This window comes from Crinia signifera, chromosome 9 (genome assembly GCF_055691185.1).
Source record: "Crinia signifera chromosome 9, ASM5569118v1, whole genome shotgun sequence".
Taxonomy (NCBI): domain Eukaryota; kingdom Metazoa; phylum Chordata; class Amphibia; order Anura; family Myobatrachidae; genus Crinia; species Crinia signifera.
The window spans coordinates 123,579,127-123,606,612 of NC_139225.1; the positions used below are offsets into that span (position 1 = coordinate 123,579,127).

The 27,486-nt window shown below is 44.7% G+C and overlaps 1 protein-coding gene across 4 annotated transcripts; it reads left to right on the forward strand.

The window, feature by feature from the left end:
• Positions 1-4,731: 4,731 nt before the first annotated feature.
• Positions 4,732-27,486, forward strand: DMPK (DM1 protein kinase). Of its 4 annotated transcripts, none has more exons than XM_083159642.1 (16): positions 4,732-5,160; positions 5,386-5,615; positions 12,774-12,865; positions 15,802-15,885; positions 16,000-16,095; positions 16,408-16,556; positions 16,645-16,738; positions 16,824-17,024; positions 17,880-18,143; positions 19,064-19,140; positions 19,248-19,350; positions 20,535-20,659; positions 21,928-22,031; positions 22,630-22,700; positions 23,083-23,157; positions 25,902-27,486. In XM_083159642.1, the coding sequence occupies exons 2-16, from the start codon at positions 5,483-5,485 to the stop codon at positions 25,959-25,961; spliced, it is 1,728 nt and encodes a 575-aa protein (XP_083015768.1). In that variant the 5' UTR covers positions 4,732-5,160; positions 5,386-5,482; the 3' UTR covers positions 25,962-27,486. The 4 variants fall into 4 exon arrangements, with proteins under 4 accessions (XP_083015768.1, XP_083015770.1, XP_083015769.1 ...); XM_083159644.1 differs by having other exon boundaries at positions 23,087-23,157; XM_083159643.1 differs by having other exon boundaries at positions 4,732-5,107.

Sequence of the window (27,486 nt, forward strand, 5' to 3'; positions counted from 1 at the left end):
CAGCACAGATGGTTAAATCAGACTGACTTACTAATTAAGTCACCTGTGGCCAAGCATGGATATACTTATTACCTGGACCGTTGGGGTGCCTTGCGGACCGTGTTTGGAAACCTATGGGCTATGGTACAGCTTGCCCATTTATCTTTATTACTTTGTGGCAACTAGGCATTAAAGTAGGTATGTAGTCATTGGGCCATATACGATGCGGCCAGCGAGGGGGTTAAACTCCCTGCATTAGCCACTCACCCTATTCTATGTTCTGGAGGAGGGTGAGGATTCTCCCAAACAGCAAGGCTCGTGGCTAATGCAGGGAGTCCACTGCATTTAGCTTCAAGCCTCTCTGGTTTTGCAGCTGCATGCGCCGTTTTCCCGTCACTACAAAAACCTAGCGAGGGGGGGGCGGGCATGTGCAGGGGGTCAGAATACTGACTGGCGAGCTGTGACAACAAACAGTGAGCACTGCTCACTGTCACAGCTCGCAAAAATCATTGAATACACCCCATTATGTTGACATGGTCTCTCTTACCTGTGTTGGCAGTGCAGATTAGGGCTCTAACCCTAAAAAAATGCTGTGCTATTATGTGAATACTCTGGTGTTGAAGAAACCTACTACACCCATTATACTGGGGTAGATGATAATGGTTGGAGTTTGGGGATATTGTGCATGCTCCGCATAGTGTGCAATGTACATAACCTTGCCTGTAAAGTTATGTAGCTGCAACTATGTCACATCAGGAAAATATGTTCCGTATATTAACGTTATTGTTTATGCAGTCAGTATGTGAATCCAGCATGTTAGAGAAGTTTCTCTGAACATTGCCCATGCTAATCATTAATGCTACATAAAGGCACTGTTCGCTATTAAATGACTGTAATCAACTGAGGGTAGTTAGCATTACTTGGGATAGAACGGTGTAAGTGACAGCGTGCTGTTGTACTCAGTGGATGTTTCTAACCAGGATCACTTGGACAAGGGAGCTGGTCAATTCTCTACATGTCACATTGACAAGAGCGCAGATAAATGCTCTGCATGTCTCCCTGACCAAGGGCCAGCTAAATCTCTCTGGCAAGGGAGCAGGTAAATGCTATGCATGTGTCTGACAAGGGACAATGCTCTGCAGGTTTCTCTAACCAGGTAGCGGGCAAAAACTTACAGCTGAAAATTGGTCTTGTGGATAGATAGCTCTGCAGGTCTTTTAGTTTGTGAGAAGCGTGCATAGGCTCTCCCGGTGTCCCTGGTAATTGAGGGCAGATTTAGATTTGATAAATGCTTAGTAGACCACTGCCAATGATCTGTAGGTTGTGCTAACTGATGGTAAATGCCCTGTAGATGTCACTGGTAATAAAGCAGTTAAAGCTTTGCAGGTACATGCTTTGTAGGTCACTGACAAGGAAACAGGTGACTGGCAAGGGCACAGATAACTCTGCAGGTGACCAACAAGAGACCAGGTAACGTCTCTTCAGAAGACGGACTAGGAAACCAGTAAATACCCTGCAGCCGACTGACTAGGACACAGGTAAATTCTCTACAGGTAACTGACAAGGGGACTTTTAAAGTGTAGGTAAATGCTGTGTAGTGGACCAGCAATCTTCTGCAGCTAACTGACAAGGGCAACACTAAGGGTGAGATTTAATAGGATGAGAGATTCAGAAAGTGAGAGATTTGGTGAGAAATCTCCAGTTTTTTTAAAGCAGCAATCATTTACACTGCAAGAACCAGTTTGATTTTGAAGTGTAAATGATTGCCGCTTTAAAAAACCCTGGAGATTTCTCACCAAATCTCTCACTTTCTGAAACTCTAATCCTATTAAATCTCACCCTAAATGTTCTGCAGGAGACTGACATGGGAATGAACAGGTGAATTCTCTGCAGGTTACTGACAAGCGAACAGTTGATTCCTGTGCAGATTACTGACAAGCGAACAGTTTGTGAATCCTGTGCAGGTGACTGACAAGCGGATAGGTGAATCCTATGCAGGTGACTGACATTCGGACAGGTGAATCCTGTGCAGGTGACTGACAAGCAGAGAGGTGAATCCTCTGCAGGAGACTGACCGGCGGAGAGGTGAGTCCTCTGCAGGTGACTGACAAGCGGACAGGTGAATCCTATGCAGGTGACTGACATTCGGACAGGTGAATCCTGTGCAGGTGACTGACAAGCAGAGAGGTGAATCCTATGCAGGTGACTGACAGGCGGACAGGTGAATCCTCTGCAGGAGACTGACAAGCGGACAGGTGAATCCTGTGCAGGAGACTGACATTTGGACAGGTGAATCCTGTGCAGGAGACTGACAATTGGAGAGTTGAATCCTGTGCATGTGACTGAGTAGCAGACAGATGAATCCAGTGCAAGAGACTGACAAGCAAACAGGTGAATCCTGTGCAGGAGACTGACAATTGGACAGTTAAATCCTGTGCAGGTGACTTCAAGCGAACAGATGAAACTTCTGCAAAAAAAAAACTGGCAATGAAGCAGATCTCTTCTCTGTAGGTGACCACATAAAACCAGAAAAAACTCTGCAGGCAACTGAGAAAGGAACAGATACATGCTCTGCAGGCCACTTATAAGACAGCAGGTAAATCGTCTGCAGGTGACTGACAAGTGAGTTGGTGAATCCTCTGCAGGCCGTAAGGGTCAGTTGAATGTTATATGCGCACCTGAAAGGGAACAAGTAACTGCTTTGCAGGTGGCTGACCGTAACAACTAAAGTAGTCTGTAGGTGACAATGAAAGAGATAAATACCCCACAAGTGTTTAGACAAGAGAGGAGGAAAAATCTCATGGGTGCATTATCTGGAGGTTGTAACTTAATATTCTATAGCCTGTCAGAGTAATAGAGGAAGGGGGCGGGTATCTCCTCTGTATTCTCTTGTGACATGAGAGAAGGTAACGCTTTACCTGGGACACAAGAACAGGTAAATCATCTGCAGAATTTCCTTACTAGAGAGCAAGAATATTGTCACCCGCATTCTTTGAGAAGAAAGTAGACAAATGCTCCGTCGCTCTGCGGCTGTAACCCAGGTACAACCCAGCAAAATCCTGGGTAAACAAATCCCAGGTCAGACCCTGGATTTTGGTAGAAAAGGGGGTATAAGAAGAATGTGAATGCTCTGCAGCTGTGGGACCAAGAAGCATCAATACACTTGTTTAAAGAATCTCCCATTGCATGTTATGGGTCTGCACAGTGTTACTAGGGACACACTAGTTGGGTGATGTTCTGAAAGATCATCCCTAAAATTAGAAGTCTGTATTTTCCTTTGACTATGATATATGGTCCATAGACTGTTTATATTCTAATGGAGAGAGATATAAGTCACTTATGATGGCTTACATCTCTGGCATAGGCTGTGTGCGTCTCTGGCAAGTGGTGAATAATTTATCTCTCTAGACGCTTTATCTGCTCTGCTGGTTGTCTGTGCCAGGCAAGGGCTGATGAATCCAATCAGGACAGGTCTTTCATGCTGGATGCCTTGCAAGCAAGGGTTAATTGCTCCGTCAAGTGTATATGCATTGTCCATCGTTGGCTTCTGCCTGGCAGGGAGGGTTAAACGATGTGCACTCATCTACTATGTTTGGTTACATTCCTGTGCAGAGAGTTTTCGGATGTTTATATTTAGAGCGTGTGGAACTTATGAATAGGGGGAGAGACATGGAAAGAATGAGATTTCTATCTATATCTGTACATCTATCTGCCTGCTTATTTGTCCGCCCTAACGTCCATCATTTTACCCTACCAGTGCACCTCTTATTGCAGCACAATGTCTAAGCTACAGTATGTACCTAAAAATAATATAACTGGCTGCAGGCGGATGTGCAGCACTGTCTTCTGTGTCTAAAGTCATTTTCCTGTATCCTATATGGGCCAGGAGAGAAGCCAGTACATGGTAGGAATGGCAGAGAAGATGAACTGGGGGGGGGGGGGGAGACAGAAAATGAAAGACAATCTGCTAATAGATTTTGTTGAAATACAGGAATTCTGTAATTTGGTGCTGCGGATCCCTTGTGGCGCCATAGAAATGATCATGATGATAATAATAAAAAAAATAGTAAAAAAACATTTGTAAAATAAAATAAAAAGGACAAAAATACATCCAGAAGACTGATAATGTGGAGAGAAAATGCACAATGCAAGGCTGGGGCAAATTACCCTGTAAGGGACTAAGGAATGGACAATTGCCCAAAAGAATAGAGTGGGAGAAACGGCTTGAAGGGGAGGCAAAGCGGTCTGGGAGGGTAATTTAAAGGCATGGATGTGATTTTGTTGTAGGGGTAGTAAAGAGAAAGGGGAGGAAGAATCAAAGGCATCAAAGTGAGGTGTCATCGTAATGTCAAATTGTAGAGGCAGAAAGAAGAGGGGGATGATGGGAAGTCATGATGTGGGATAGACTATGGGGCACAAATGTAGAAACAAGAAAAGAATGTCTCTAGACTAACTATGGGGCAGTAAAGGTACAGGTGACTTGATCAGGTGGTGAAAAAACCCGGGGGGGGGGGGGGGGGGGTGTCTCTCTAAGCAAAGGCATGAAATAGGGAACAAGTGGAGAATCCTGCACATGCCAAGTCATGATAGAGAGGCTGAGGAGGGGGGGAAAGGCAGCACGGCAAGCCTTAAGGGGGAATGGTGGCTAGGAAGGGAAGAGTGGGGTGGGGGGGTGATGAAGCAACAGTAAGTGGGGGGGGGGGGAGAGAGAAAGTAAGTGAGAAGTGCAAATAAAGGAGTAACAAATGAAGATTGTAGGGAAAGAATAAAAGAGTTAGGGAAGCAGGATGCTGAATTCGGGACAGGACAAGGATAATGACTAACTGTAGGATTGTACAAAGGAGAGAAACTTGCGGGTGGGAAGTGAGAAGGATGCAGGGACGAGAGTTAGGAGACAGGAAAACACATTATTGGATAAACATGACTGGGTATGAGAGGAATGACTTGAAATGAGATGACTTTGTTAAAAAGAAGTGAGTAATTCAACCTTGTTAGAGTTAAAGGGACACAGGAGGTGGAGAAGGGGGGTTGGATAGTGGCAGGAAGGAGGGAGAAAAGGGTGGGACAGAACACAGAATTTAGAGGATAGGGAGAGAGAAGCTGAGAATGAGGATCGCCTACTAAAAGTGTAAGGAGGGAGGGAGAATCTGGTAGTCACGCAAGATTGTAACAGGAGAAGAGGTGAAGTATCTTTTCCAGATCTCTCACTGCTGTCAATGATACATCACCTATACTGTGATGTGTCAGAGCTTCTTTAATATTGGAATGTATCAATAAGTACTGTTCAGCATTTGGGAAATGATAGGGTAGTGGCTATTTGCGATTTGTGTTTCTTTACCAGCTACTATAATTATCAAAGTGCTAGTTGATACCAGTCCAGTGAGTGTGATTTGCTATCAAATTTAGGAACGGACACAGAATTCATGGATGTAGGCTGATCCTCAACGACCGTGACATGGACAGGTGGCCCTGCCAGTGAACCTCGAGTACCGGTACTCAAAGGATGGAGCGCATACTCCTGGCACCAGCACTCCTGAGTCTCGATGCTCTACTGGACCTGATGATTTGCGTGTGTCACGAGTTGGTCACTTCGCCATTGGCCCACGAAACGCACATCGCAGATTTCCTGCATTGGGGTGAGTGCCTCCTAAAATTGCCTGGAATTAATATTTTATATAGCACCATCCTACACCATAGTGCCGTACACAGACAGCACCACATTCAAAGGTAAAAACCACAGTCTGGAGAAAAAAAAAAAGTGTAAGGCAGATAAGCCGAGATGGAGATCCTGTACCGTGTGCGACTGTCCCTGCACCCATGTGATCTTGTGACTAGCCATGTGTTAGTGTGTCCTGCCTATCTCGTTATCTGCCTGTCATTGTTGTCTTTATTTTGTACATATGGGAATGCAGAGAGAGTATTTCTTGCATTACATCTAGACGCCATTTCTGTTTTCTAGTTTATTGTTTTTATATATATATATATATATATATATATATATATATATAAATATATATATATATATATATATATGACCAATGCTAGATTGTACCTCGTAATGTATATCTAAAACCTTTTATATGTTTATGCACACACTAGTCTGACTGGATGGGTCAGTTCATAAGACAGGGAGTGTAGGTGTCTGCAACATAACGCCCTGTAATTACAAATACAGGTCTGGCTGCTGCATGGAGTGACACAGAAAGAGGGGTTCCTTCCCTGCCGAAGTAGGGGATCCATGTAAATATTCCTCTCGTAGTGGGGGAACGTCTGTATCAGTGGGATTTACTAAGCAGTATGTCAGGAGAGTGTTAGGAGTCCTGTCCTTTCTCCACATGGAGAGTACACCGAGGGCAGGCCCCCTACCACTATAGAGTTCCTCCCAGTAATATGTACCTCCACCAGCCAGGTAATACCTCCTGTCCTCTACAGGGGGGTGCAAACACTCAGGTGCATTGTTACAGTGACACATCAAAGTCCTGCAGCACTATCTCTCCCATGAAGTTGAATTCAGATACGTTTAATAAGAAAATCTCTGTCTACTTTTGACATGTGGGGTTTCTGCTGTACGTCTGGTTTCTGCTGTACTTCTCTGACCAAATAGTTCATTGTGATGTGACCGTATGGACTGTGTCTCCTGGAAAGTGGGAATGAGTTAATTCCCCAGACAGGGAGTTAACACTATTACATTAACCATATGTGGAGTCTGTAAGAGCAGCAGACTGACAGTCCATATAAGGAAGAGGTCTTACTCTGCTCCCCCTGGTCTAAGTGCTCTTTCTGTTGTCCCCATACACTCTACCCTTTCATTGCTCCCCATCACCACCCCAGTCATACTGATGACTCCTATTCCACCAAGATCTGCCCGCAAACATTACAGCCAGCACTTGCTGTACCCCTCGCCACATGGGGAAGTGGCATTGAGACCCTCTGACTGTCATTATTGTTATGAATGTTAGTACATTTAAAGTGCTACGCAAAACAATCAGGAATGTTAAAATGCTATTTTTCGCAAGCATTTCCAGTGCTGCATTATTATATCAGCACGCACACACTAAGCATCACTATACTGTGCTTTGGTAACACATCTCCTCATCATCGGCAACACTTGCTCCTTAATCTGTTCTTCAGCCAAATGCTGAGTTTTGTTTTAACACCTTGGTAGGTTTGGCTTAGAAATGTGCGGCCTGATTCACGCTTGATCGGATGAATTGGGCCCCGTTTTCAATGGTGAAGTATCACACTCGCCGAGGTGTTCGCACTGACAGGGGTGGGTGAGGGCGGACAGGGGGAGGCAATGGGGGAACGCTCAGCATTTTATGACGGGGTGGGTGAGAGCGGACAGGGGGAGGCAGTGGGGGAATGCTCCCCATAAAAACGCTGGGCGTTCCCCTGGGAACGCAGGCGTGACATTGCCCACCCCGTATTCGGCGTTCTGTGTTGGAAATAAGTTTAGACTGACTTTTATTTCCGACGGGAGAAAAATCATTCGATGTTCGGCGCTGACCTGTTCTCTAGGCTGCGAGTATAAGTAGCCTAGCAAGCAGGTCTGAATCAGGCCCTAAAATGGTATTAAGAGTGATGGGCCTATTCATTAGTGCAGGCTGGAAGGGAATGCGGTCATTAGGTCGACAGTGTCTCGGTTGAACACAGTTGGTTGACACATGAAAAAGGTCGACATGTAATAGGTCAGCAGATCAAAAGATCTACATGGAAAAAGGTTGACATGAGTCTTTATTTTTTAAAACCAACTTGTGCATACAAGCACAGCGAGCCATGCCAGGGGGCGAGGTACACGTATACAGTGCCCAGATCAACCTAAACACCCAAAAAACGTGAAAAACTTGTCAACCTATTTACATGTCAATCTTTTGCTGGTGTTGACCTTTTGACCATGTCGGCCCAATACTTTTTTCCCTGTGTCTAACTTTTCGCTGTCAACCAATAGTGGCCATCTGGAAGGCTTCAGGGATAATCAAGGATCCAACTGTCCCCCCACCAGAGTAATTAATTATGGTGGGGGGACAGCAGCCATGAAAAGAGTATGGCGAGTGTGCAGCCGCCGGCCTCGCAGTGAGGAGTCAGACCTCTTCGCAGCCCTGGACCTATTCCATAAAAAGACGAGGGGAGCTGGGAACCTACTCCATTTCTTTGCTGAACATTAGGCAGCCCTATCGGGTCCCTAATAATAGTTGTGCCTGTTACATAAAACATCGAGCCCATTAGTGATGATGAACAGGACCCGAAGTTCAAATCTGAGCATGTTTTGCATTTAATATCAATGCCAATTTAGATTCTGAGGTCAAACCTGCAAGGAAGCAGCCTCCGCTTGGTGAATAGACCCCGTAGTATCAGATTGCACCTTCACCTGAATCACGCACTATGGGAATGTACCGATGTTTGTTACATTGAGCAGGCGCAGGACACCTACTGCATATGTGCAGTAGGAGTCCTGCAATGTCACTCAGGGGAGGGAGTGGCGATGGTCTCAGTTTCTGAAAATGGCATTTTGTGGGAGTGCTCTTCAACTGGGATTTCCTGGTCTCAGCGACATAGGTGTGACGGTTGGTCTACGTAACCTGTGGACTACTCATCTGGCCGATGGTGTCGCTGAGTGATTTGTGGATGCAGCAGTGGATCACACATGCATTCAGAAGGTATCTACTTATAACAGATGCCTCTTGCTACATTACCATATGTAAGCCAAGGAAGCAGCGGCTATGATTTATGCAACCACACCTGAAATAGCCCCATCATGGGCCAGATCTAATAGCCTCCAAGTTCAGTGGCCCCGCAGGATGCCGGTCAAACTCTTGATTTTTTTTTTTCAAAAGGGATAAATCATATACAATGCATGGTTTTGGCTTGTAAATGATTGCCCCTTTAAAAAAAAAAAAACTCAGAGTTTGGCCGGTATTCCGTTCAATCATCAAACTCAGAGTTTATTACATTTGGCCCCAAGTGTTCAAGAATTGACAGACTGCTGTGCATTCTGTACTCTCTTCATGGTATCTGAAGTGGGCAGACTTCTGATGGCCCTCAGCATTAGTCTTATGGGAGGACGTTGGTCGTCCCTCTCCTTATGTGGCTAGGGTTTCTATTGTTGATTCTCACTCTTCTTATTCTATATCTGGGGAAGATAGACTGCTACTAATGGGGCGTTCACAAATGAAGGGGCCCATGGGCAAGTTTTTGCATAGACCTCCCTCATCTGAATAATGGTGCAGAAGATAGCAAAGATTGGATTTGTTGATATATTTTTCAAGTGGACCTTGTTTTGGGGTACTGGGTGCGTTTTCTAATTTTCCTCTGCTATTGATGTGTTCTGCTTTCATTGAGTTTTTTGTTTTTTTCTGTTCCACTTTTCTTTAATGCAATGCAGCTAATTTTCCTCTATAATATTGTTGCTTTCTGTGGTTTCTTGTGTAAATGCAATATATTCTTCCTCTATATTTAGTGCTTTCGCTGTGTTTCCTCTCTCCATTTAGTTATCTTGCTATTTTCGTCATTTAGGGGCAGATTTATTAAACTTGGTGAAGTGATAAACTGTCTGGTTTTTATCACCGGCCAATCAGTTCCTACCTGTCATTTTTCAAACCAAGCCTGTACCTTCACAGGTAGGAGCTGATTGGCCGGTGATAAAATCCAGACAGTTTATCACTTCACCAAGCTTAATAAATCTGCCCCTTATTGCTTTATAAAGTATATGCTTCATATTCTCTATTGCTCATGTTTTGTTTTACTTCCTAATCTTTTGCTCTTGTTATGTTCTTCCTCCTCATCTATTGCTCTTGTTGTTTTCTAACACCTCATCTATTGCTCATGTTGTTCTACCACCTCATCTATTGCTCTTGTGTGTTCTACCTCCTCATCCATTGCTCTTGTTGTGTTCTGCCTCCTCATCTATTGCTCTTGTTGTGTTCTACCTCCTCATCTAATGCTCTTATTTTGTTCTACCACCTCATCTATTGCTCTGGTTCTGTTCTACCTCCTCACCTATTGCTCCTATTTGGTTCTACCTCCTCATCTATTGCTCTGGTTCTGTTCTACCTCCTCATCTATTGCTCCTGTTGTGTTCTACCTCATCATCTATTGCTCTTTTCTGTTCTACCTCCTCATCTATTGCTTTGGTTATGTTCTACCTCCTCATCTATTGCTCTGGTTCTGTTCTACCTCCTCATGTATTGCTCTTATTTTGTTCTACCTCCTTGTCTGTTGCTCTGGTACTGTTCTACCTCCTCATCATTTGCTCTTGTTGTGTTCTACCTCCTCATCATTTGCTCTTGTTGTGTTCTACCTCCTAATCTATTGCTCTTGTTGTGTTCTACCTCCTCATCTATTGCTCTTGTTGTGTTCTACCTCCTCATCTATTGCTCTTGTTGTGTTCTACCTCCTCATCTATTGCTCTTGTTGTGTTCTACCACCTCATCTATTGCTCTTGTTGTGTTCTAGCTACTTTTCTATTGCTCTTGTCCTTCTGTTCTATTGCTCATGTTCTATTCTACCTCCTTGCTTGTTATGAGTGACCTCCTCATCTATTGCTCCTTTTCCTCATCTATTGCACATATTGTTCTACCTCATCCATTGCTCCTTTTCTCTTCTTCCTCATTATATATTGCGCTTGTTCGCTTTATTCTCCTGTTCTTCCCTTTTATGTAGAGCTTTCTATGCTCCACCTTGTGTTATAGCTCTGGTCCTCCTCATTCTTTTGTATTTCTATCTATGTTTAGAGCAGAGGTATGGCATATCAGAAAATCTGGTTCCAGTAGGTCTCAGAAACAGTTTTTGGTTTCTCCTGATCCTAACATGTACAATGCTTTCTACTGGGAACATCCACTTTTAGATCTTCAGTGCACTATAACACTGACATTTGTGCTCCCATAAATTATGACTTATTGGATAACTGTGGTCGCAGCTGGGAGGGTGAATGCATACCCTAGTTTGTATGAAGAAGTTTCCCTAACAACTGTACATTCATTCCAAGTGCCCATGAATATTTACAAATATTTTGTAATCAAAACTTTTATTTTAAAATGTTTTATAAATGAAATATTACATTGCTATTCTGACATGAGCTTGACTGGTGGAAGGTACAGGTCTCAGGTCTGATGCGCACAGGACCGTGCATCGGACTCGAGGGGGAAGTCAGACAAATCTGATTTAAAATGATTTCTCGGCCCAATCTGTCGGGATCAGGTGCAATCAGCCCAAATCGGACTAGTATATGGGCACCTTAACTCCTGGAGGTACAGGAGGAGAAGCACTTGGTCTTCCTCTAAAGTCTATACCCAACTTTAAGTAGTTTGGCCACTAGGTGGCAGGGTTCTGTTGGAATTGTTAAATATTATGAAACTAGTCAATTAGAACCAGATTATGCCAGGTCACCTGAGTCTACGCCAAACCCTCCCCACTGTATTACAAGTGCAGCGGTGGTCCTACAAGGCTGCTCTTCATCTGGCCTATCCGTGCAGTCCCGTTATTGCAGTGCATATGCACGCACTGGGAAGCCCCCTTAGTACTGCAGCTGTGCTGGTACGGAAAGCTTTACAGCTGACACATTTTATCTTGGCATCTAATGATCTAATCATAATGTGTGCAGTGTGAAGGAGTCTAGCTTCTGGGCAATGTGAGTAACACTAAAGATGCGTAAGTGAGTAACACTCTGAAGAACATGCAGCTCTTCAGACAACCCAGACTGGGCTGTAGCTCAATGTACATAAAGTAAACCAGTACATGGTCTCGATGGCACAGCCAACTGGTAGTCACTTTAAGAACTTCCATTAACACCGCCTCAGGATGGCTGAATTACTAATCAACTTCATTAATTAAGCTGCGCAGCTTCCGCCAACATGGAATTAGTTCTAATTACCTGGCTGCCAAGTGTGTGGTGCATACAGACTTGATCAGGTCACCTGCATGAAGCGGAGGCAGCCATTTTGGGTGCATTCACTTTGGGGGTTATTCTGGTTGAATACGCAGCCTTGCAAGTCCACCAAACCCCGCCTTGCGAACAGTGACCTGGCCGCCACCCATTCACAGCGTGTGTTTACACGCACTGACTGCGAATGGATGCTTAACATAAACATCTGTTCGCAGGCTGGGGGGGGGGGGGACACCAATATCATTCCATGGTCGCCGACCATCGAATGATGTGGAAGGCGCACGCACATCTAAGGTCAGTCTGAGGTAACCTTAGATGTGTGTGGGCATTCTGAAGGAAGTGGGCGGGCAGATATCATCCGGTGATGTCAGCTGCCCACCTCTGGTGCCCACATCACCAGGCAATTTACATGGGAATGCCCAGCGAGGCCCGCCGCCTGCAATGTTGGGTGTGTGCAGTGGCCACACGCACCCTGCGTCTGCACATGCGCAGAACTGCATCTGCACATGAACAGAAATGCTTCTGCACATGCGCAGAGGCAAAACATCGGCCCCTGTGTGAACAAAGGGGCCGATGCGAACGGACCAGAATAAGGTCCTTTGTGTAGGTGACAAGTACACCTAAGAGAGGTTACTACTGTATATGAGTTTGGTGTCTTAATTAGGTTGAAGTTCTATGAAGACCAAACCCTTTACTATGCACAATGACTTAATATTGTAAAGAATATATACATGAATGTTTTCCCTAGAACTTAGCAGCACTACATTATGTTCCCCAACTCAGTGATGAGGAATCACTGATCTGGGTGTGTAAGTTATACTGTTGTACTGTATGTAGGTCATTGCTACCCTCACTGGCTGTACGGTTCCGTATGCAGGATCTCTTTGTAACATGTGCTTTTGTCATTTGGCAGCTGAGCCATTAGTCCACAGTTTACGGGAACAGAGAATGAAGAGAAGTGATTTTGACATCCTAAAAGTGATTGGACGAGGAGCTTTCAGTGAGGTAAGGGCTGTGCATGGTAAGCTGAGAGCTCTACCCTAATGACTAATCTCTCTGTAATGTGTAACCATGGTATGAGAAGATTGTTCTCAAACAATAACTTGAGTTTTAAGCATAAATTGCAAAAACAACAAAAAAAAGTTCTAACTTCTAAGCCACCTAGTCAAGTGGAGACCGCTAATATGCAGTCTTCTTTGGATACAGCCACCAGGATTGTAATGTGCTTCGAATGCTGCCCAACCTAACTACCCATACCCGATTAGATATGTAGACCTCGCAAACTAGGATATAGGTAAATTCAAGGATTGAGCAGAAGGACAACATTTTTCTTGATTTTTGATTCTTGTTTTCCTGATTTTTAGTAGGAATCCAGACGATGAAAGCAGGTGGTCAGGACAGTTGCAGCGATTGGGCGTAGAGGAACGAAATCTTAAATCCAGGTTAACCTAATGACCGCATACCGTCTAACCAGTCGCCCCATCTGGGCCACCCAGACTTCTAACATTAATAGAGAGGAGTGTGGCAAATAATGGGGGTGGGGCTTAGAACATTATAGAAAGAGTGGGGGTGTGGGCTCCTGCTTTATTGTCTGGTCCAAGCCCCCAGATAAACCCTGCCCTGGTAGCCAGTACCCACCCCAAAGCTCTCTGTGCGACCCTGCAGGCAGGCAGCCGGTTCCATGGCCCCAACTTCCTCTATGCTTCAGCTGGTTATGGATTAAGGGGTCAACGGTGTCTAGATAGACCTCAAAATGCCGGCATGCACAAGGTCGGCATTGATACAAGCAAACGTCGACATGGGAAAAGTTAACACATAAAAGTGTCGACATGAGTTTTTCACAGGTCTGTGCATGTAGACCCCCAATTAGAAAATCGCTTCTCCCTCCATTCTCAGGGCCAGGAACCTTGTTCCTCTGCCACTGCATTCGGCACACTTTGGTAAAGTATTAAACAAAATATTGTGATAAACACACGTTGACCTTTTTGCCGACCTATCATCCAGATACCGTCCCGGCTATATAAAAGAATAGAGCAATGAAAAGAGAGTAAGTCGTTACTGTTACAGATCATACGCCTAATTAAAACATGATCATTGTGTTTTTTAATGCTGACAGGCACAGGTAAGAAACAATGCGGTAAGATGTTCTGTCACCCAGGGCCTGGGCTTACCTGACTACCCCACAAGTGCAGACCTGCTGCTTTGTGTACTTGCCAGGAGCTTGGGGCTGTATTACATATTAACCATCCACTTGGGATGTGTTATGAATATTTGCCACCAGAATGACTCATCTGAACAAAGTGTATAGAGACTCACATTTTATAATTAGATATACCGGTAGTTGTTTTTCTGTGCCTTATTCATTCAGAAGCTATGCACAACAGATCAGTGCCTGCACAGCACATTACCATTCTATGTGCTTCATCTGAAGAATGTGTCTGTAATTTATCTCCGAAAAATCTGTCGCCAAAATATGGTTACGAGTTATTCTGTGCGGGAAGCAATCGTTATTTGCGTACATGCTTAGTATGAATGGGAGCAGACATTCTGCTTGCTTGGGTATTGGTAAAACATTAAAGGCCAGGCATTAAGCTTTCAAAAGCGATGAAGTGGAGATTGCTAAACAACCAGCCCAATCAGCTCATAACTGTCATTTTTCAAATGCAGCCAGTAACATGACAGTTACAATCTGATTGGCTGGTTATTTTTAACTTTTTGAAGCTTAGTGCATCTGGCCCAGACTCTGTAGTAAGATACACCACTAGTCCCAGCATTCCTCATGATCCTTATAGCTACAACAATGTGACTTGGGGCCGGATGTATCAAGCTTCAAAAGTGATAAAATGGAGAGTGATAAACAGCCAGCCAATCAGCTCCTATCTGACATTTTTCAAACCCAGCCTGTAACATGGTAGGTAGGAGCTGATTGGCTGGCTGTTTATCACTCTCCATTGTATCACTTTTGAAGCTTGATACATCTGGCCCTGGATGTGTTTAAGAGTTCTCTGCTTAGAATGGATTCATATGGAGATTAACTAAAAAAATTAGTTGAAGTAATATGTATATTTTTTGTTATGTCTTCCAAGCATGGAGCAAGGACAACGCCTAAAGGGAGGGCGTGGGTAGTATGGCAGAGCTGCCCAGTGTCCCTGTTTTCCAGGTGATTCAGAGATTGACATAGATTATGTCACATGTGAAAATATGCCAATTCCGTAGGAAATTTCTAAAGGGGAAAAAGACACTAGGCATTGTCATTGCCTTTAACAGCTTTTTGGGGCCTGATTCAGGCTGGCTCGCTAAGTAGCGAATCTCCCACCCAGCAAAGGTCCCCGATGACATGCGAATAGATGTGTACGCCCACACATCCATTCGCATGCGAGCGTATGGGAGGAAAATCATTCGATGGTCGACAACCATCAAATGATTTTTTTCCCCCCTGTTCGCAAATAAAAGTCAGTCTATACTGACTTTTATATGGTAATGTCTGAGAACGGGGCATGCACTGATGTCATGTAGCGTCAAATACCCGCCCCTGCAGGCTTCAACCCGTCTGTGTTCACATGGTGCACATCGTTTTTCTGGGTGCACCCACTGTTTTTGTGGGCACGCTCAGGAAACATTGATAATCTCCTGTTGCCCGCCCACCTCTGTGGAAACACCCCGGCAACTATGATAGTGGCCGAAGGCATTCGCACAGCGGCCTTGCACATGCGTATATTCACCGATACGCATCCGCAGAGCTGCACAATCAGTCCCCGCAGTGAATTCGCTGCGGCCCGATTGAACAAGAATCAGGCTTTTAATGTATAAGGTAATATCAGGGCTTTTCCTCCTTTTTTTAAGTAGATGTCTTGATTCTGGCTTTCCAGACTGGATGCTGATGAGAAATATTTGGCCAGTAGCCGTACAATTCATATCCTCTTCTCATTTCTTATCTTCAGGTTGCTGTAGTGCGGAAGAAAAGCAACGCTCAAGTTTACGCCTTGAAGATAATGAACAAATGGGACCTCCTGAAAAGATCAGATGTGAGAGGAGAGGACAAATAGAGGGATGGTGTGTGGGGAGTAATGGGAGAGAGTACAGGCCAAGGAAAGCGGATGATCAAGGTCACATGTTGTTCGTGTCATTTCTGTGTGCAGGTGGCTTGCTACAGGGAAGAACGAGACGTTCTGGTCAATGGAGACAAGAGGTGGATAACACAGTTGCACTTTGCTTTTCAAGATGAAAATTATCTCGTAAGTTCAACCTACTGGTAAAATACACCATGACACCCGGCATAACGGGATGGGGAGGGGCTCTGTTATTCGTTCTACAATGGATTGCAGGAAACAGGACAAGCGGTCACTCTCGCAGGATGACCGTGACATAGAAGAAAAGGAAGCCTGTCCATTAGGATTGCAGAGAGAAACAAAAAGCTTGGTAGAACGTCCTTTTAAATTTTGGATGCCTTTCTTCTTAATCAGTGGTAGGAACATTAGGTTAGTCACGAGAAGGATCTACTGATCTTTGCAGAAGGCAAATAAGGTTTTTTTCTGTTATTTTTCTAGTACCTTGTGATGGATTACTATGTAGGAGGTGACCTCCTTTCCCTCCTCAGTAAGTTCCCGGATGGGTTCCCTCCCCACATGGCCATTTTCTACCTGGCCGAAATGGTCATGGCTGTCAGTTCTGTCCACTCTCTGGGCTACATCCACAGGTGAGGGAATCGCAAGCTATGCAGAAGGTTTGGTTGATTACATGTTACATATGTCTTAATGTTCCTCCACTCTCTCCTCATCCATCAGGGACATAAAACCAGACAACATGCTTTTAAACCGGTCGGGTCACATCCATCTTGGGGACTTTGGTTCTTGCCTGAAGCTACGGGAAGACGGAACGGTACAGTCAGCCCGCGTGTCCCTCTCCACTCCTGACCACTCCAATATTCCAATATTTCACATAAGACTTCTCACTTTTCTCCAAGGTTTCCTGCTCTGTTGCGGTGGGGACTCCTGACTACCTGTCCCCAGAAATCCTGCTCTCCCTTGAAGACCACACTTTGTCATATGGCGTGGAATGCGACTGGTGGTCAATAGGGGCTTGCGCTTATGAGATGTTCTTTGGGCACCCTCCATTTTATGCGGAATCTGTTGTAGAAACATACGGAAAGATCCTTCATTATAAAGTGAGTTCACTTTGGGCCACGGTCTATGTGATTTTACCATAATAGTCTCTAGGATACATTTAGCAATGCTTGGAGAGAGATAAAGGGGCCAATTTATACCCACTTGTAGCGGGCCGGAGACGCCGATGTTTGGGGTTTGCGTATGCACGTTCATGTGCAAACCCCAGAAACGAGCGGCTTAGTCGGGTTTCACACTCCCCGGGCCATTTGCTTCATGGGGGGCCGGTAGGTGGTGGCGGACAGGGGGCTGGAGCAGGGGAACATTCAGCGTTATATGGGTGTACCCATAAAATTGTGTGGTGTGACGTTGCCTGCTCGGGGCTGGCAGCTGATGTTACGTGATGTCAACGCCCAACCCGTATTCGACGAACAGCGACAGAAATTAAAGTAATTTTTGACTGAATTTTATTACCAAAGGGGAGAAAAATCATTTGATGGTCTGAATCAGGCCCAAAGTACCATCCAATCAGCTTCTGTCACTTTACAGGCTGTGCCTGAAAAATGGCAGTTATAAGCTGGTGGGTGGGTACTTTATTTGTATCCAATTTAGCCCTCTACAAGCTTTGACAAATCTCCCAACTTGGTGGCAGATGTATCAAGCATAGATAGCGATAAAGTAGAGAGTGAAAAAGAACGATCAGAACAACCAATAATTTGATAGGTTGGTTCTTCATCTCTCTCCAAGGCTTAATACATCTCCCACTATGTGAGACATTGGGGGCTGTTTTTAACGTGGGGTAAATTAAGCTTCTCGCTTCCTCTGCTGGGATAGGGCCTGGGAATAATTCCTAATCTTTGCTATAAAAGACAACGATAGCAGACTGACGAGAGTCATGTTACCATATACTTTTCCAGGAACACTTTACCTTCCCTGCCTCAGCGAGTGGGATGCCACCTGAGGCGCCTGACTTCATCTCATCCCTCATTTGTGAGCGTGAATCCCGGCTGGGCATTGGTGGACTCCATGATTTTCAGATGCACCCACTGTTTGCTGACATAGACTGGGAAGATTTGCGGGATTGCACTCCACCCTTTGTTCCTGAGTCAGGTGGAGCCACAGACACCTCCAATTTTGATGTGGTTGAAGATCATCTATCGGAAATGATCACTGGGGGCGGTGTGAGTATCCACATGAATTAGCAAGGAAGGTGACCCATTATCCCAGACCCCTTTTAAGGACCTCAGAGGACAAGTAAAACCTTTCTAATGTAGCACAAGGAATTAATAATAAGCAATAGGATAATACAATCTAATAGAGATATGGTTCAAAATGGGTGAGCAATGGTTCCTCTACCATAGAATGCATAGATCCATGATGATTACCTATTAGTGGACATTATTGGACTGGGGTATAGAAAAACAGAACATAGAATTTGATGGTAGATAAGGACCAATTGGCCCATCTAGTTTGCCCTAAATGGGGGACCAAAAAACAAGGCTGTCGAGACACACGACTGGCCCAGGAGGTACAGGGGGAGTGGCCAATGCTGGGAGGTGAAAAATAAATGCTCTGCTCACCATCACAAAGGGAGTCATCTCTCCCCCACCGCTGCCACAGATTCGCCAAGCCCCTCAGACAAACCTGGGTTATTAGTACCGCCCCTATCATGGTGCCCCTATCTGCAAGTAAGTACAGCTACAAGAGCCCACTTTATATCACATATGTCCAGTCTTGGAACCCACCAGAGACTTATCTGACAAATGTAATGGTATTGTATATTTAACGGCCAGGCCAAAGCTGGATGTTCATTCCAATGTGCTTAAGAAGCTAGCCCTATCCAATTACAGCCTAATATCACTAGGTACTTATGTATTATCTGGGCTCCCATGTTAAATGCACCCCATTTTTTCATACCCCTACTATCCAACTACGCATGGAGTTGATTCTACATAGTGTGGCGAGCCACCGTGCCCGAAGCGTGGCGAGGGGACGCGGCCTCATAAGAAAAGCGGGAGCCCATATACTACATAAGTACCTATCACTAATTTTGAAAGTGATCCAGAGCCAAAATAACAATTGTGCCACTTGTTTCTCTCAGGAGACCATATCAGATGTTGGGGACAGTTCTCCTCTAGGAGTCAACCTTCCCTTTGTTGGCTACTCTTATACGTCTAGGTAAGCTCAGTCTGACCCCTCTGCAGTATCTCATGTAGAGGAGCCATTGCTGGTGAACATTTGGACTGGACAATAAATATGGGATATTGCATCTCTGTATTTCTCAGGGACGACAGCAGAGAGCATGTGTGGGGAAACTTGAGAAACTCCTGTGGATGTAAGTTGGGTATGACCCCTAACCTGAAAACAATGAGCCATACAGAAAATTTGGTGAGTAATCGTGTTCCATAGATCCCTTGTTACCACATTCTAGTCCAGAGGTAGGCAACGTTTCCTTCCCTGGATGCCAGCCCTTCAGCATTACAAGCCAAAAAATATTGTGCACTGCAACCGGGATAGTTTTTGTTTGTTTCCTATGCCACATATTTTATTTGATAACTGTGGCAGTGTTCACTGCCTAGCGGCCCAGGCTTAGCTGGGTATGTATGGCAAGTGTTGGCTTTCCAGTTTGCAGAGGGTTTAGTGCAATCAAAAGGTCTCCTCTGTGTGAGAAGGATTTGCAGCAAGAGAGTAGGACCATTGCTTGTTGTAAGAGGGGGACTGACTCCACGGATGCTGCTCACACAACATCCTCGCATGTCACTCTGGGGTAGATGTATGAAGCAGTAATAGGGGAGGAGAAGTGATAAAGTGCCTGTTACTTTATCACCGGCCAATCAGCTCCTGACTGTTAAGTTGCAGGCTGCGTTTAAAAAGGGACAGTCAGTAGCTGATTGGCCGGTGATAAAGTACCAGGCACTTTATCACTTCTTCTCCCTTATCACTGCTTCATACATCTACCCCTGTGTGTCACTAGAGAGTCAAGAGATACCTATGTCTGTACTGTACATGCCCTTATACACATTATGCTAGGTTTAGCCCCTTACACACATTATGCCAGGTAGATCCCCATAACCTCATTCCTCCTTCTCATAATTCCTCTACCCCTCCCTCTTCCTACCCTGGAGCATCTACTACATGCTGCTGCATTCCCTTTGTTGTGCCCCATTTGTACTCACAGCCTTGTGTCTCTGACACAGAATGAGTGGGGTTTCACTGCATCTGTGGTGTGAATAAGATGCAAAATTATAGGAAAAGTTCCTACGCTGCAAAGCTCTATGTGACTCGCTCATACCAGTATATCGAGGCTAGATATATGGGGACACATCTGTACAGGCCCAGAGTGGCCATCTAACACTTATGGCTAATGGCTAAGTTTCTGTGTTATTGACACAGATTACTATAAATTAATTTGTGGTTTTTAAATAAATTTAATTAATCTTAGTGTATTTTCTTTAAGAAAATTAACTTCTCCGGTCACAGGATCTCTTCATGTAAAGTTATATTTTGTTATTTTGGGTGTGGATAACGATTGATGTTCAGGCTGCAGTAAAGCACATACCTCTTCCTATCAGGAATCGCATCTGGACGCCTCACTGCTGTCTGACCTGCGCAATGCTCTGCAGAGTGAGATAGAGGCACGTGAAGCTCTTACTTCAGAGATCAATCTCTTGCAAACAGCCAATCAGAGCTTGGCCAGGTGAGATCCAGCTTTCTGTATTTGTACAAGGCGTCCATCTGTCAGATGCATGAAGCTACAGTATCACACAGACCTTTTCAATACAAAACATATAGATGCACAATGTTTTGGACCTGATGGATATAAATAGTGAATGTAATGCAATATACTGTATCAGGTTATTGTGACTGCATGTACTCTTTTGTTGAACAAAACAGGTCATCTATTAATACGCACTATACAACACGCAGCGTGCACTGTACAACATGCTTTTTTCCCTGCATAATCCTGTTGAGGGACCCTGGAATAGGGTGGCCACTTCCAAGATCGGGATCCCGGGATCTGGCCCCCAAATATCCAGGATACTCCAATCCCGGGATTTCGGGATTAGAACGCGCATGCGTAGTCTACTGCGGGGCAGTGTCTGAGCACTCACTCAGATGCTGCCCGGTTGTTCCCGACCGGCATGCGGCCTGCACAGCGTGACTTGGTTATAGGTCATGCTGTGCAGACCGCACCTCCGCCACCGGAACCATCCGCCTCCCGATCAGCGCTCCTGGCGGCACACAACACCCGCTGACTGCCTCCGGACAACCACTCCTGTCAGCTGTAACACCCGCCAACTGGCTCCTCCTGGCGGCTCCACCTACCCCGCTCCCACATGTAAGTAAATGTGGGGGGCACGTGGGTGTTTTTCTTTTAGGGGTGCCAATTCGGGGAATCCCAGGTTTGAGCATTTTTCAATCCCGTTTCCCGGGATTGAAAAAAATGCCCCAGGGTTGGCATCCCTACCCTGGAAGCATCGGTAATATGCAGCTCAGGCAGCAGACTGGACAGTTGTGCAACTATATAGTAGCCTGCGAGGGACATTTGCCCTTAATTATGCATTGCCTCTCTGCATTCCTTGCTGTTTTGTATGCAAGCCAATAAATAGTTACATAATTCGTGAATGATGTACTGTATATTGTGATAAACAGTATATGGAAGAAATTTACTAAGATGGGAGTTTTATTTCACATGGGATGTTGCTATAGGCAACCAATCGGAATCTACGTCTTATTTATTTAGCGTAGATAGTACCTGATTGGTTGCCCATAGAAACATCCCATGTGAAATACAACTCCCATCTTAGTAAATTTCCCCCATATACTGTTTAACATAATACTGCATATATGATTCCCGGAATATCTAACTATTTATTGTCTTTTCGAGTGGACCATAACATTTTCTACAGACATCTTTGTTGTAACATCTCGCTTCCTTCATTGTTATCCTATAAATCTCCGCAGTCGCCTTTATGAAGCCGACCAGATCAACTGTGAACTTCAAAAAAAGATCCATTTATTGGAGCAGCAACTAAGAGACCGAGAGGGAGGGGAGGAAGAGGAGAGAGGTGAGTGAGCCGTCCCATTCAGTCGTTCTCACTACGGGTTTGTACACACTAGGTAAAAACATGTCTCTTCTTGTGCGCCATTAGCTGCGTTCATGGCAGGGTGATGTGCTGGGGCACCTTTTATAGAGATCTGTGGTCACTACATTGAAGTGCTATACACAACAATATGTACACGTGCAGTGTTCCAGGTCTAGTGCATGTGTGTGTTATGGCTGAGGTAATGCTAAGTGCCTGATGTTTTACCTTCTGTGTACAAGCTCTGCCACTGCAACACCGCTGTACTTTCTGTGTATTATTTTTCACCTTCTGGGCGAGATGTACAAAGCCTTGAAAATTGATGAAGTGGAGAGTGATAAACCACCAACCAATCAGCTCCTACCTGTCATTTTTCAATCTTAGCATGTACCATGGCAGTTAGGAGCTGATGTCTGGTAGTTCTTTACATTTTACACTTAGTACATCTGGCCTCTATCTCTATTTCCCATATTAGTCACTTGTGCTTCCTCGATATAAATATATCTATCTGTCGATCCCTCCTTCTCTGCCTTTATCACCTAGTACCACGTGTCTATGATGTGTCTCCTCCAACCTCTTACAGACAAACTTTTTCCCCATCGAAGATGTGAAATCTGCAACCAGAAATCTGAACCCGCCTCTAGGATTAGCCAAGTGAGATACCTGCTGGGATGGAAAGGGGAGTCTGGGACTGTACGCCGGGGAACTAATGGAGAGCAGAGTTTGTGGGCCTGGATATTGGGAAGGGGGTGAGAGGCAAGTTTGGTCCAGGAGTGATTGGAGGGGAGGAGCAAGACATGGTGATTATATAGGCCATAGCAGGCCTGATAAGACTCGGAAGGCCTATGCCAGATATGCAGCACCAGTGTAGAGGTAGAGCCTGGCTGTAGTTTGGTGGACTTGGAGATAAGGGCAGTCTGCGGGTAGATGAATATACTCTCTGGGGCTGTGGTAGTAATAATAGGAAGAATTAAGCTAGATGGATCCTTGAAACCCACAAGACTGACTCCATACCCGTGTCTGTCTTCTCTCTCAGCTAGATAGCTGTATACCTTCCTATTGCCACCCTTTAGTGACACCAGTTCACCGTCATATGCTGCTGTTCTCACGGGTATGTCACATGCATGTCACCTACTGTGTTATGTTGTATAAACCCACCGCCTGCCCCTTGTTTGTACCTGTAGCCATCTTTGTCTGTACCACCCTGGGAGCTGCAAGGATGAGACCTACTTGCTGATGTCTTATCTGTGTTGTATCCCTCTGTATGTGGGGGTCAGGGTCCCCTGTCCTGTCTGTTTGTGTGTTGTCCAACAAAATGAAAGATTTACTCACCCTACTGTAATATGCACGTAACCTACATTATTCAATACTCTTTAGTCACATAAATAAGTTCTAGAGAACTTTAAAATTGTACATATAAAACCATAAACAAGTAAGATCCCTTTTAAATGGTGCAAAAAAGCAACTAATTAATTGTCCAGGAAGTTTGTATATAACTAAATCTTCATCCTTGCAAATGGCTTGTAATTGTAATCTATATATAATAGTATTGTTCTCCTAATTAAAATTAGGATATAAAATATTCAAGCTTAAAAAAAACAACAGTAAATCTGTAAATTGATATGAAATGTCACTCTGGAGTATAATAAGGTTACTGACAGTAGCCCTCCAAAGTATTGCTCACACGGCTGACCAGCACCAATGTCCCTTGTATGGTCAGTACACGATATAGGAGGGAAAGCGTAGGAAGAAACCTGCGGATGCCCGGAGAGGACATCACCTCAGAGGAGAACGGGAAAAGAAAACAGGGTAAGGGGACAGGGAGAGTGCTTGAGAGACTAGGGCAGGGCTGGGCAATTGCGGCCCTCCAGATGTTGAGAAACTATACATCCCAGGATGCTTTGCATTAGTTTTGCTATGTGGCCATGCTGAAACTGATGCAAGGCATGCTGGGATGTGTAGTTCCTCAACATCTGGAGGGCTGCAATTGCCCAGCCCTGGGATAGGGTGTCATAGGAGGGGATACAGGAATATAGTAGCAGCATATAATATACTTATTTATTTCGGGTTTCATTTCTCTCTCTCTCACACACTTTTTGTGTTCCCTTTCTTTTTTCTTTTGCTTATTCACCCCTCCCTCTCTCACTCTGGGTCAGATTCTCTAAGCTTCAAAAGTGATAAAATACAGAGTGATAAACAGTCAGCCAATCAGCTCCTGTCTGACACTTTTGAAACACAGTCTGTGACATGGCAAGTAGGAGCTGATTGGCTGGCTGTTTATCACTCTCCATTTTATCACTCTTGAAGCTTAGAGAATCTGGCCCTCTGTCTTTTGATTTATCTTTCCCTATGCCACTTACCGGTCTCAGAAGGGGGCCCTGCAAATCTATAGTGGATATATAGGTGAATGCAATGGGAAAAAGGGGGAGATGCCGCAGAGTTTAGTTATAAAGAGGGCTCCTAAAGTCTTATGTCCCTAAGTAGTGTTCTAGTTATGTCCCATGCTGTAGTAGTGCTCCAGTTCATTAGAATGCCCCCAGTTTACATTATGCCAGATCAAGGTACGACCAGTTCATATGATGCTACATTTTAGTGCCACTTTTCACATTTTACTGCCCCTGAATCATGTACCCCATGTTCACATTTTAGTGCCCCCAGTTCACAGTATGCCACATTGTAGTTCCTTTCAGTTCACATTATGCCACATTGTGGTGCACAATGTAAATGATGTTACACAGTAGTGCCCTCAGCTCATAGCACATTCCAGTGCTCTCATGTCATGGTATGCTACATTGCAGTATTCCACATACCTTTATGCTAGACATTGCCATACTGCCTCTTTCACCTTGATCCACTACTTAAAGACCCATTCAGAAATAGGACATTAATGAGGGAATACACGTGTGGTTCCCAGGGACAGCCGTAACTCTCACTGACTGTTTTCTGCAGAGTCTCCTCTGAAATACATTGGACTGGGGAGATTGAGGGCTAGAGGCTAGGGATACTGTAGTGAGTCTAGAGCAGGCCAGCGCAGCACTCTGTGATGTGGATGGGGCCATTGCATGTCGCTAATCATACTGACCCTGCCCAGTCTGGGTTGCCCCATGAGAGAGGGGATCCCATACGCGGGCCCCTCCTCCTTAATCCAGCTGTGTTAGCAGGGAATGGGGGAGGGGCCATCATGCTCTTTTTAAGGGGCCAATTCGGAACCATTCATTATGAGCCAAATCCGTCCCTTTCCCCCCGATGTTTGGGCTCTGCGCAAGTGCACACCCAGGGAGCGAACGACTTTGTCGAGTTTCACACTCGCCGAGCTACTTGCTCAGTAAGCGGAAGGAAGGGGTGGCAGCAGGTGAACACTCAAGCGTCCCCATCAATACGTTGGGTGTTCTCCTGCTAACACAGGCGTGGCTATGTCTGCCTGGAGCGGGCGGCTGATGTCACATGATATCAGCGCCCGTCCTGAATTCGGAATACATCGGACATCTGAAAAGTAAGCGACCATCGAATGATTTCTCCTCCTGCATTTTTGTGTTTGCTGATACAGATAATAAAAATTAAACCAAGATAATGGAAACTATAAACCACACTACAGTGATATCCATACATTTTCTGTTATTAACCATTTCAAAATAAGAGAACTTTATCGTTTGTGTTCTTCATTAGAATGAAACACAGGAATTGCGATGTGCATAGGAAAAAATATTCCCCCTACAATCATATAATTGTCTTAAATATGAATCATTTCTTTATGTGTCTGTAGGACCTACATATAAGGGAGTTTGTGTTTTAGGTTTAGTGGTCCTCCAGTGATTGGCATGTCTATGTGTCACTCTTTCAATGTGTTTCTTGCAGATACCTAAGCCGAACTCTTCCTGGGTCGGATACCTCCTGCACGTGAGCACTTGGACCTAGAAGATGATGCCTCGCAGCCTCCAATCTGAGAGACCACTTTCAGAGATATACTAAGAAGATTTCTGAGTCTCAAGCCATCTGATAGCCCTAAATAACAACAATCAGGTTTACATTATGTACCCTGCGTTACACTGATAAGAAATGTAAGATGTCTGTCACTCGGCATTTTAGAATTATCTAGAGTGCACCTGTCACAGATGGACTGTGACGGAAATCTTGCTGCCTTTTCATTACAATTGGTTCATCCCACAAAATGGCTGCCCACTGTGTGCAGGCAAAACATGCACATCAAGTATACGTCTGGGATTACCCAGAATCCCTTTTTGTGTTTTGTTTTTTACCAATTTTTTTTTTTTTTTACTTTAACAGGTCTTAACACGTATACACGTGCAAATACACATACTATATAAATATAGAAGTCAACATCAAACACATAATTCAGCATTATGATACCATGGGGTACATGTAAAAGAGTACAAGAATACCTGTATTTTTAAAGCGGCAATCCTCTACATGGCAAAACCAGGTTGGTTTTACCCTGTAAAGCAGTGGTGGCCAACCCGCGGCTTGCGAGCCGCATGAACCTCTCTTCTACCCTTTATCTGCGGCAGGGTGGCTTGGGCGTGCACAGTGCCGTCGGGCCACGGCCGCATAAGGACTGAGTGTGACCTGGACACACTGTGAGTAGTACTGAACAGGTGCTGGAGGCGCTGCTGCCGCCCAGCATCCTCTTAGTACGACAGTTGTCCATAGCAACATCCCATGTGAAATAGAACTCCAATCTTAGTAAATTTCCCCCAGCTATATGCACACAAATGCAAGGGATGCATCACAGGTAATGTGTTGGGTCTTCCATGCCTGGTGGGTACATATTGGACTCAGGCACCAGTGTCCGTGTTGGGAGAAGCTGGTTTAACTCTATGAATGTTTTGGACATTTAGCACTTACGCGTAGAATTACTGGTAATGGCTATTGATGGTTCCACTTTTAATGTACTTTATTCTGAAATGAATTCAAACTAGTTGTTTTCTGTGATGTCAGGGGCAGATTTAGGGGTCAGGGAGCCCCTGCACACTATTCACACTGTTTGGCTATAAGCCCTCATTTGTCAAATGGCAGTTTAATATAATATAATATAAAAAAAAAATCAAACCGTAAGCTATGACATTTCCGCTTATTTTTAATTATGGATACGTCTGCTAAGGGATGTGGATTGTGAGGTCAACAGTCAAATGTCAACCACTATTGGTCGACACATGGAAAATGACGACATGGTCAACATGAGTTTTTTTCACCTTTTTTTGTGTCACTGTTGACATATGTGCAGTCCCGTGCACATCGGATCAGAGCCTGAGATCTACATTGCTGCCAACAAGATTTATCAGATCCCATAGCCATGACTGGGATCGCACATGATACATTGTATGCAAAAGGACTGCATTCAGCGTATCGTATGTCATAGTGCCATCCGGGAAACTGTCCGAAAAGTCACACTAATGTATGGGGGGGGGGGGGGGGGGGCGTA